Genomic DNA, 10,804 nt, shown 5'->3' with positions numbered 1-10,804 from the left:
TGGTTTTAAATATAGACATACTGGACATACCATTATCATTTCAGAACCAAGATCTTATTGGTGTCATATTAAACGCAGGCGGCTGCTTGAATGAATGATGTGTTGAGTTGTTTTAATTTCTATTGAATTTATTTTCTTATTTTAAACCATGACCATTTTCCATCCCAAAGTAGTTGGGATGGAAAATGGTTCAAAAGGTTCTCTAATACATTGAGGGGTGGCATTTCAATTCCAGTAAACCTCCCTTGGAGTTTTGTTGGATTTTCTAATGTATTTACTGTAATTATTTGCATGTTTAACCTCATCTACCTGTACACCTCAGAAGAAAATGTCAAATTAGGTCCACACTTGAACTTTAAACCATAGGTTGAGACTATTATGCAGGACTGGGACATACACAGTTTATGTCAAGGATCTACATATATATCTCAAGAAAAGCATGCTTATATTAGATATTTTTATTTCAAATGTCAATAAATGAGAGATTACTGTAATCTTGCACATGGTTCAAATGTCTGTACAATCAATGCAATGTATTGTTTGTGTATAATGATGCGTTTGGCATCGTTGAGCTTTTTGTTGCATTCAGATTGCCAACGTGTTGAGATTGATTATAGGGCGGTGGCCAGTGAGAGATGATCAAAGCCTTGGAAGCTTGAGTAGGGGTGGGCGGGGCTTCCCTTGTGTTTCCAGCGGCCCGCCCCTGCCTGTCACAGATACAAAACCGTCTGGCCCACAGCGAGATGAAACAAGTGGAGGGGATGTAGCAGTAGCAGACACACATTTGTGAGAAACCCAAATAAGCGCTCTGGCGTGGCTGTGGTTGTGTTGTTGATTTCTCCGTCACCCAGATAACGCTGAGATTTTTGGGATTTTTTAAGCTTCCAATTTTGCAAATCGGAAGCTGTTCTGGTGTAAAGGTGTCTGCACAGGAGCTCAATGGCCGCGACGCTAGCGATGAGCGGTGGCGGCCAGGACGAGCCCTTCTACCCGCTACTGAAATCCACCATCCCGGACGACTTCTCCTTGGAGGAGTCCGCCCTTTTCGGCTTGGACTCCAAGATCACGGATGCTGAGCGGAATGGCCACAATGAATACACCCAGGTAAATAAATCTTGAGATTCCTGTTTTTAACTTTGACGCTCCGATACGAAGCGCATATGCATGCTTACTAAGGGATGGGAGCCGCTGTTAATATCCCATTGAATGGGCGTGGCATGCTGGTAGTGCTTCGGCGTTTGGGGGGCTACTTTGTGATCCACCACATTTGCACGACTCGTCCGCGTCCTCGCCCGTGGTACCGTGCGTGCCCCCCCCCTACACGAGCAATACACTACACCAGTCAGGAGGAGGAGGAGGAGGAAGATGTGTGTAATAAGCCAACTGGACGGCAACGTGAAGCCGAGCTATTCCGACTGCAAACGCATTCCTCAGTGCATGCTTTTAATGGAGCGAATGCCAGTTGGTCACAGTTGGTCCGCTCTGGCTTACAAGCCACACCAGCGCCATACCACACCACGGCAACAACTGACTCTCTCCAGCCTCGCTCACTCCCAGCTCAGGAGCAGAAACTACTCCCCTTACTCCCCCTAGCTAGTGAGTAAAGAAAAAAAAAACTCGTCAGGGGATGGATCGAGGCTAGAACAGCTGGTACAGGACCAGAGCCACACTAGTAGGCAGACACTAGAAATAGCATCCTCCCCCGCGCCACAGCCGGTCATCCCGGTGCATCGCAGCCGCCCAGTGATCTGCAGAGGCCCGGGTGTTTCCCCCCGTCGCTCCTCTCGATAGTCATTATATCACCTCACCTTGATTTCTAGGTTTTTGGTGTTGTTGTGACCCATAACTTATACGTAAACCTGTTCTGTCAGCCCCCCATTCAGATGGTTGACTTGCGGTGGTGGAGGCATAACGTCTTGTCGTCTGTGTTACATATTAACACGCCATTCATGAGTAGAAATGCAATACAAATCTGTCTTTTAAACCGAGCAATCATTTCCCCTTTCAACCCTTAATATAGCCGGATCCCATTGGCCGGTCTTTATGAGTTCAGCCTTACAAGCAGAGGGGGAATGTAGCAACCACGCATTGATGACTACATGACAAATACTTTGGGCATGGCTGTCCTATCAAACATATGTCTTCTCAGAATAGTGTGTCAGAACGCGGTGACGGTGGTGGTCGAGGAGCATTTGCTTCAGCTGAGATTGCTAAGAGTGGGAAGCAAGGATTTTGCCTGTTATGATCTATGTTTATTTATTTTTTTGCACAAAAAAAAAAAGGCACCCTGTATCTTTAAACTCACCCAGGCTTGTTCTTGTTAGATGAGCGAATAGGATCGTGATAACTCGGAGGGGGGTAATCTCTGTCTTCCATGTTCTTTTTGTTTTCGTAGACCAAGTGTGAGCTGGACAGGTATCTGTCCCAGGTGCCCCTGCCCCCCCTGTCCGACGGCCAGCAGCAGCAGCAGAAGTCGCGGCGGGACAGTGTGTCCAACATGGACCAGTTCTTCAGCGACGACCAGGCCTTCGCTCCATACACCCTCAACATGAACCTTTACCTGCCCGACGTGGCCTACCTGCGCATGGGCTTGTGTCGGCCGACACGCCTCCCTCAACCCCTCCCCCTCCCCCAGCAGCAGCAGGCCCACGCTGGTCTGGCCCAGGTCAAAACGGAGTCCTTCTCCTCCGCCCTCCAGCCCCACTGCACTGAAACCTCCCCGACCGCGAGCAGCGGCACCGGGCCGATGCCCATGGAAGCGTCCGCCATCGCCATGACATTGCCAGGGTTACTGGAGTTCACCAGTGCTTTTAGCCAATCGGAAGTGGGCGGTGACGATGCCATGTCGGGCGTGTTTGTGAAGCAGGAGGTCCCGTCACTGTTTGAGCAGCAGCAGCAGCAGCACCACCACCATCATCACCATCATCACCACCACAATAATCCCCACGACAACAGCGGCTCGTTGTTTCAACTCCTCAACTCTGATATGGACCATCACCATGGCAACGGGGTGGACGCCCAGACGCAGCAGCAGCATCATCATCATCGCCTTCATCAGACACAGAGCGCGGGTCCCCTGTCGGTGCACACGTCGTTCCATGATATGTCCGTGCCTTCCTCCACGTCTCAGCAGCAGCAGCAGTCATCCACAGCCAAGCCAAACTACTGCGGCCTAACCGGTGGGGCCTATGGCCACGCCCCCGCCGCACACCCACAGTTCCAGCCGCAGCAGCAGGTGCCCTACCTGCCTCCCTCCCCTCCCAGCTCCGAGCCAGGCAGTCCCGACAGACAGAAGGAGCTGCTCCACACCATGTCCCCTCCGCCCTCCTACGCGGCCACCATCGCGTCCAAGATGGCGAGTGGGAGCCCCCCCATCCTGTGCACAAGCCCGGGGACCATGGCCCTGCCCCTGGGGGCTGGCCCTACCCGAGTCCCAGGCCCGGCCGCAGGCCTGACGAGCTCCGGCGCAGACACCGCTCTGGGTCTGGGTACGGCCGAGACCGGCGCCTCCCCCAGCTCCGGCTCTTCCTCCACCATGCCCATCCGCTACAACCGGAGGAACAACCCTGACCTGGAGAAGAGACGCATCCACCACTGTGACTACCCTGGTCAGAGCTGTGTGTGTGTGGGTGTGTTCGTTCGCGTGTGTGTGTGTGTGTGTGTGTGTGTGTGTGTGTGTGTGTGTGTGTGTGTGTGTGTGTGTGTGTGTGTGTGTGTGTGTGTGTGTGTGTGTGTGTGTGTGTGTGTGTGTGTTGAAATTTAGGATTCATACTGAACCGGAAACCCCTTACTGTCACGCTACAGTCAGATATAATGAAGCGTCGCTTGAAAAGATCAGATGGATGATGTCATCCATAAAACTGCATTTGACATGTTATCGAAATCACCTGCACTGAACCAAAATGAAATGCACAGAGCAGCACCTTGGTTTGTTTTCTGCTGGTTGTTTTCATCGTTTTGAGTCTCTTATGACTCCCTACTTTAATCAACTGGCTGGTACAGAAACTACTTAGCTCTCATTATGATGCCGTAATGGGCCGCACAGAGAGCCCCGAGTCGATCTCTATCGCTCTAATTCGTGCCTTTGATTGTTTATTTGAACATAAAGAGTCATTATCATTGAATAATAACCCATTTCAAAACAAAAGTCTTATTTTCTTTTAACTCATGCCAAACTTGCATATTCGATAATGGTGAAAAGATGGGCCTGGCTTTGTTTTTAAGAACAGCAAACTGACTTGTTTTGGCTGGAGAAGGGATTTCCCACACGGAGGGTAACGATCGAACACCGGACCTCGCTAAGCTCACCTTAATGTAAACACATCTGAGCTATATGATGTGCAGCTACTTGTTGGACATGTAATGTCAACCAGCCCGAGGCAGTGTGTAAAATTGGCTCTGAAAAGCCTTTTCCTCCACCACCGGCACCAGCAAGTTAGCACATGCAGTCCCTGAATACATGTTGCTTGATTGGACTTTTAGAACTGCTCAGATTCTGGCTGGCTACAGCTGTTACATATTACTCTTATCTTTTTAATTGTGCATTACACACTATACACCCACTGACTCGACCAGACTTGCCTTTTATCCATTTAGGCATTTGTATTGTACTAATGGAAATGTAATCTTCAATGACCTTAATATCCTCTTGTTTAGCGTTTTGCTCAGTTTTTGTAATTACGCCGCATTTCTTCACTTGAATGGAAGCCAAAAACATTTGAGGCTGTTGAAAATGCATCCAAAAATTCAGAAGTTTCCTCTGTCATTCTGCATCATGCTATCGTGTTGTCAAATTTGGATCCTTTTGCCCCAGATGTTGTAAAGTCAACTCAATCTTGTGTTTTTTCCGTTGGTTTCAGGCTGTAAAAAGGTCTACACCAAATCATCTCATCTGAAGGCTCATCTCCGTACCCACACGGGTAAGGCCCTTACCCCACTACCCTTTTTTGGGGTGTTTAGTTTTTTTGAGGACATGTCAAAAAAATGACACTGGCCGTGCGACTCGTATTTCAGAGGCCGCTGGCACCATGTTGCTAGGCAGGCATGTTGTGATCTTGGCATGTGTGTGTAAACCTATCCTAGCCCATTCCCATCCTCTGCCCAATATACTATTCCATTAAAACAGGTGGAAGTGAAACACTTCTGCCACTGGATGACTCACTATCGTGCTCACACTGTAAGACTGTTTGCCATATGCCTGCTATCACTGTTTCTGTTTAAACAGCCCTGTTTGTGAGTCTTGAAATGCTCCTGTGCAGATGGTTAATGTTATCAGCCACTAAAAATAAACTAGATTAGTTTTGTGTATAGATTAATCTTGAATTATCTTCATAGCTGTCATAGCGGATACAAATCGCTCCTTGATGTGCTGTATCTTTCTTTCTTTTCTTTCTACAAACCAGTGGTTAGGTGTTTGGCCCCACCTAAAGCCAGCTAACAAAACAGGGCTTCTGTTGATGCACACAAATTCCTCTCTCATCTGGACACACACGCACGCACGCGCGCGCGCGCGCACACACACACACACACACACATAGCAAAACCTGTTTTTTTTTTTTATGCGGATGATATGAGAGTGTTTTTTTAATTTGATTTGCAAATGGTTGTTTAACGAACTATGCCACAGTGGATGGTTGGTATGTGTGGTTAACCAACCTGTTAACATTACATGGCATTTAGGCCTGGTATGGTTCACGTTGCAGGCTGACAAGATGAGAGGAAAACAGACAGACAAGGTTGCAGGTGTTTTTGTAGTGCAGTGTTTTCTGTCTCTCTTTCTGTGTGTGTGTGTGTGTATTCACTTCTCTTAATGTGCAGCTCCCTTTGTCTTGATTTGTTTTCTCCCCCCCCCCCCACCCATCCTCTGTGCATCCCATGCACTTACGCCCGGAGACATGCACATGCACCTGTCAGCATCAGCGGCGTGAGATGATTCCTAATGCCTTTCTCTTTTTCCAGCCCACTGGGATCCCAGCTCTAATCCCCATCAACATCCATTACTCTGATTTCTTTCTGTGTGTTTGCTTGTGTGTGTGTGCTTGTGCGTCCACAAACATGTTTGTGTAGAAGAACCGAACATCACTCCCTCTCTTTTCCACTTTCTATCTGATCGCTTTCTTTTTCCCTTCTGACATTTACATTTTTATTTTGTTTAAATCGATGCTTGTTGCCCGAGATTGTTTTTTGGTGGAAGAAGACCGCTGGTTTCATTATGTCTCAGCCGAGGGAGTTTCGGGCGTGTGTGAATAAGCCGTCCAAAGTGAACAACCTGTAGAACACGTGTCAAGCAAAAAGCCTGGGGGCCAATTCAGGCCCTCGGCCAAATTCGATCCGGGCTGCGCGTCATTTGAGTTTTTAATACATTTTGGCCAGCATCTCGATCTCATGGGATGGGCCCTATAAGTCCCAGCATGCACTGCAAATTTCTTCCTTTACGTGGCTGATGACTTCTGAACTGCCGCACCAACCTCGACCTCATGGCAACACCAAGACGTTCGCCAAATCCAACGATGCATAATTAGAATATCAGGACCACTTACCGTTCCAGCAGTAGGGCTATTACTTTGTTTTATGCACCAGCCTGCTGTGGCGCATTCAGTTGAACTACTGGTTCACCATCGGCAACGTTGTAAACTCAAGCAGCAACCAGAGAGGCAGCGATGCAAAACCTCGTAAATTGCCATGCAAACAATGAATCACAAATGACTGAGGTAATGCTCCTCGGACTGCTTAATGGCTTAATTAGTTTGAAAAGGTGTCCAGACACAATTAAAACTAAAATAACAATAGGTATCCTGCAGGTTTGATACTATGCGAATACCTAATAAAGTTGTATTCACATCACACCTGGTCAAAACAAAAGTAGATTTGATTTAAAGTGGTGGGATTCATGTCACGCACTAACTCAAATCTAGTGTATAAACGGAAACTGTTTGACTTTGTCCCTTCAAAGTTAGAAAGCAAGGCAGTTTGAAAATGAGGCCCTTGTTACTTGTAACCAAACTGCAGTTTGCAGCTGGTTTTGATGAATGTCCAAGTGACAGCCGTGTTAATGTCCAAGTGCGTAGTATGTTGTTATACAACCAGATCTTCCAGTCGGCCCAGTTCATCCCACGGCCTGGCTGCGTAGGGCCTCCACTGCTCCGTCTCGGCAGCTAGCATGCGGTCTTCAAGCCCGGCCGCATGCAGTCCGATTTATTATACACGATCCATGAGATGTGCATCTAAATATCAGCATCAATTTACACACACACACACACACACACACACACACACACACACACACACACACACACACACACACACACACACACACACACACTATCGTAACCCTAATGGGATTAAGAGTTGTGTGGTGCAGTATTAATCCTGTAACTTTGATTGGCTCTATGATTGTGTAGTTTGGATCCGGGTGGAGTTTTCATTCTCTTCTTTACCCCCCCCCCCCCCCACCCCCACCAGGTGAGAAGCCTTACCGCTGCACGTGGGACGGCTGTGACTGGCGGTTCGCCCGCTCGGACGAGCTTACCCGTCACTACCGCAAGCACACGGGCGCCAAACCCTTCCAGTGCGGCGTGTGCTCCCGTTCTTTCTCCCGCTCCGACCACCTGGCGCTTCACATGAAGAGACACCAGAACTAACACGCACTCTCACAACACACACCCACATGCACACACACGCACACTGACGTATGAGCAAACATAAGCCCGCACTGTCACACACACACACACACACACACACGTATACGCGTGTGCAAACCTACCCATGCATACACATCGAAAAGGACAGGGACATGTACACACACATACACACACACTCAAGCGCAGAATAAAGCATACTCGTGTACAGCCTGGGAACCAGATGAATCTGCAAGCTCAGGTTTTACTTGCTCTGGCATATGCGTCTGGCCCCCCTCCTGTTCAGACAGATTTCCAGCAGACCTGGCCCAGGTTGGGCCAATCACAACCGCTCACTAATATTGGGTGAGGTTTAATTGGATGACGTACAGAAGAGCAACCAAGATGGCTGCCGCTGATGTGCGACATGTTTTGTTGTTCTGATTGGTTTTCGGTATTTCCAATTTCGTCCAGACCCATTTCAGTCTGCCCCTATTGATAATGACCCTTGGAAATTAAATAATGAACTGAGAGGTTCTAGACTATTATGCATTTGGGAATTGGTCTGGTGATGTCAGGCTAGTACACACACACACACACACACACTGTACACACATATAATGTTCACACATACACTGTACACAAGCACTATCAGAAACGATGCCATCCTAATGTATAAATCAGGTAATGATAAACCTCCCACTGTCAAACACGTGATAAAAGCTTTTAGTGGCCCCACATGTTTTATTCTTGTGTTCTCAAATTGTTGGTTGTTTTCTTAAGAAATGGTCGGGGAAAATAACCTCCTGTCAGAAGAGCGTGGTCGCCCAAACCAAACGATGAATTAGTAAGGTTTTATGAGAGAAGGGGGGTAGAAATTAAACCAAAACAAAAGTTAAACAAGCTATGATTTGTAGTTACATTTAGAACTGGAATACGACTGGAAGCTTATGCTGTCTTCAGACTTGGCTTTATGATTGTTATTTTGTATTAAAGGGAAGTGTGCGTTTCTTTTTGCTAGGACAGCCAAAAGTTTGTTTACCTTTTCTTTTTCTTTTTTTTGTGCTTTTGTTTGTTTTTTGTAACTGGAAAAAGCCAGAACCTCTTTTGTTTTGTTATAAATTTTTAATTTGCACTTGAAATGGTTGACTTGTCAAAGCTCATTAGACTACAGAACTCAGTTACCACTGGAAAACATGAAACACATTTCTAATGACTTAGATTCCTCTGAAGATGCAATTCACTGGACACTAAACAGACCATCCCTCTTTTCATTCTTCAGAATATGAAGCATTCATAATAACGAGACGACAAGGGACAAAGAAAAGTAAAGGGAATAGAGTGAGAGCAATGAAGGCGAGGAGGAATTTTAAGAGGGAGAGTAGAGTTAAGCATTAAAGAGGGAAAGGGGGGGAGAGAGAGCAAGAGTGAGAGGTGGAGCCGAGGGACGTTGAAAGACAAAGTGGAGGCGTTTAGTTGCTAATGGGCTGCAATTACGTGATGAATTATTTAGCTTTTGTCCGCCGACGGACGTGCGTTGAAGAAAATGTCAGCGGAACCCATAGACGTACTTTATAGATACTCTCACAGTAGACACAGAGTTAAACAAACATGTCATTATTTGTTGCACAAGCACCAGGTAGCCATGGAGTATTTAAAAAGAAAGATAGAGGGCGGGGCATGATATGTCCACGGAAAATGTTTTCCTTTTGTTTTGTTTTTTTTTAAGTTTTTTTACGAGAACATTCTTCATTGTTAACATTCTTCTACGTCAATAGCATGTTTTATGTTAAGTCCCTCGTTTTCTGCATTAGAAAATACTCTCAACAATGGCTGATGAATTGAAAGTTTTCACGGTGCTTAATTTATCGATATTTATAATATCGGGATAATGTGTTGTTCTGTTTTTGTAATCCATTTGGTACCATATGAATAATGGTTTAACTGGCCTTGTGGTTAGGAAGAGTTCACCCTCTGAAATATTTATAATCACCAAACATCTTTCTGTTGCTTTATGATATGAGCAAATCTAATGGCAATTGTACTCTACACCAAAGCTTGGGTTCATTGTTTAATTAAGGCTGCCTCTGTGATTGTTTCTTTATAAAGGACAGCTTAGAACTAATGCAGCACTGTAAAGTATCATGGTAAATCTGACTATTTATTGAATGAGTAGAAGTGGGGGATGAACAAGGTCAACCAATTCTGCCCAACTAAAACGCCTTAATGTAAATATATGCACTGTAAATATCTAAATGATTTTCTTTCCTTTTTTATTTTGAACAAAAGGGCCAGCGAAAAAATGCCCCGCATCCCAAAAACTATTCGAGCCCTTACTTTTTTCTTAACAGATATTTTAATATCATTTTTTTTATATTGTCCTTTAAACAACCTAGTTTGTAGTTACATTTTTCTTTTTAGAGAAATACCTTCCAAAGACAAAAGTTGTTTTTCTTCAACTGTAGCAAATTCTAATAAAGTCAACTGACTCTTTTACAAATGATCTCTTGTTTTTAGGGTTGTGGGACTTTAATTGAGTATTTACGATTATATATGTTTATTTTCAAGGGCAGTGAATCTGCTTTTAATTCCTATCTTTATTTACTCAGGTTTATCCATGCAGAATCAGCCTTTCCATACAGAAACCAGTCACAGTGCCTACTGCAAATTAACGTATAGTGTCCTGAGATGAGATCCTCTTTCTTAACTTTGACCAGCTATGCACCATACAAAACCAACGGTGATATAGAACATAGAGGGTAGGGCCTTCTATATAAATATAATCTACGTAGAGATGGTCCGATATTAAGGCTCCAACGCCCTGTGTACTTGAAACCCGTCCAAGTCCCTTATATCCCTGTTTTAAACACATAGACTTTAGAGCGGTGTGGTAATGTGCCTCCCAAACCATTAAAAAGACATACAGTGGGTGTGTAATTGCTTGCTTTTAACGTGAACACAATGCTGCCTGGAAGTGAACTAAAACCAAGGGATATTTAAGTTGGGATGAAGGTGATTGATGAAGTAACGAGGGAGAGGTGCGGGCGATCAGCAGGCCGGGTGTGTGGAGCTCTGTGATGAAGGGCGTGGACGTTCTGATACAGCTATGGCTTCACACTCATACTTTCCATTCTAAATGAATATATATGTGTTACAGATATGGTGCAGCAAATATAGGAACAGGCCTA

At 45.6% G+C, this 10,804-nt stretch overlaps 1 protein-coding gene across 1 annotated transcript; it reads left to right on the top strand.

Annotated features, from left to right (window-relative positions):
- Positions 1-763: 763 nt before the first annotated feature.
- Positions 764-10,065, top strand: klf5a (Kruppel like factor 5a). The gene is made up of 4 exons (XM_079729923.1): positions 764-1,104; positions 2,396-3,608; positions 4,860-4,919; positions 7,462-10,065. Exons 1-4 carry the CDS (start codon positions 940-942, stop codon positions 7,638-7,640), a joined length of 1,617 nt encoding a protein of 538 aa, XP_079586049.1. The 5' UTR covers positions 764-939; the 3' UTR covers positions 7,641-10,065.
- Positions 10,066-10,804: the final 739 nt, after the last annotated feature.

This window comes from Pollachius pollachius (genome assembly GCF_949987615.1).
Source record: "Pollachius pollachius genome assembly, chromosome: 2".
NCBI lineage: Eukaryota > Metazoa > Chordata > Actinopteri > Gadiformes > Gadidae > Pollachius > Pollachius pollachius.
Note: the sequence above shows the minus strand (reverse complement) of the source record. Positions and strands in the feature narration are given on the sequence as shown.

Coding starts and splice junctions, on each gene's coding strand:
- klf5a (XM_079729923.1), top strand. CDS start 940: ATGGCCGCGACGCTAGCGATGAGCGGTGGCGGCCAGGACGAGCCCTTC. Junction 1,105..2,395: donor GCCACAATGAATACACCCAG/GTAAATAAATCT, acceptor TTGTTTTCGTAG/ACCAAGTGTGAGCTGGACAG. Junction 3,609..4,859: donor CCACCACTGTGACTACCCTG/GTCAGAGCTGTG, acceptor CGTTGGTTTCAG/GCTGTAAAAAGGTCTACACC.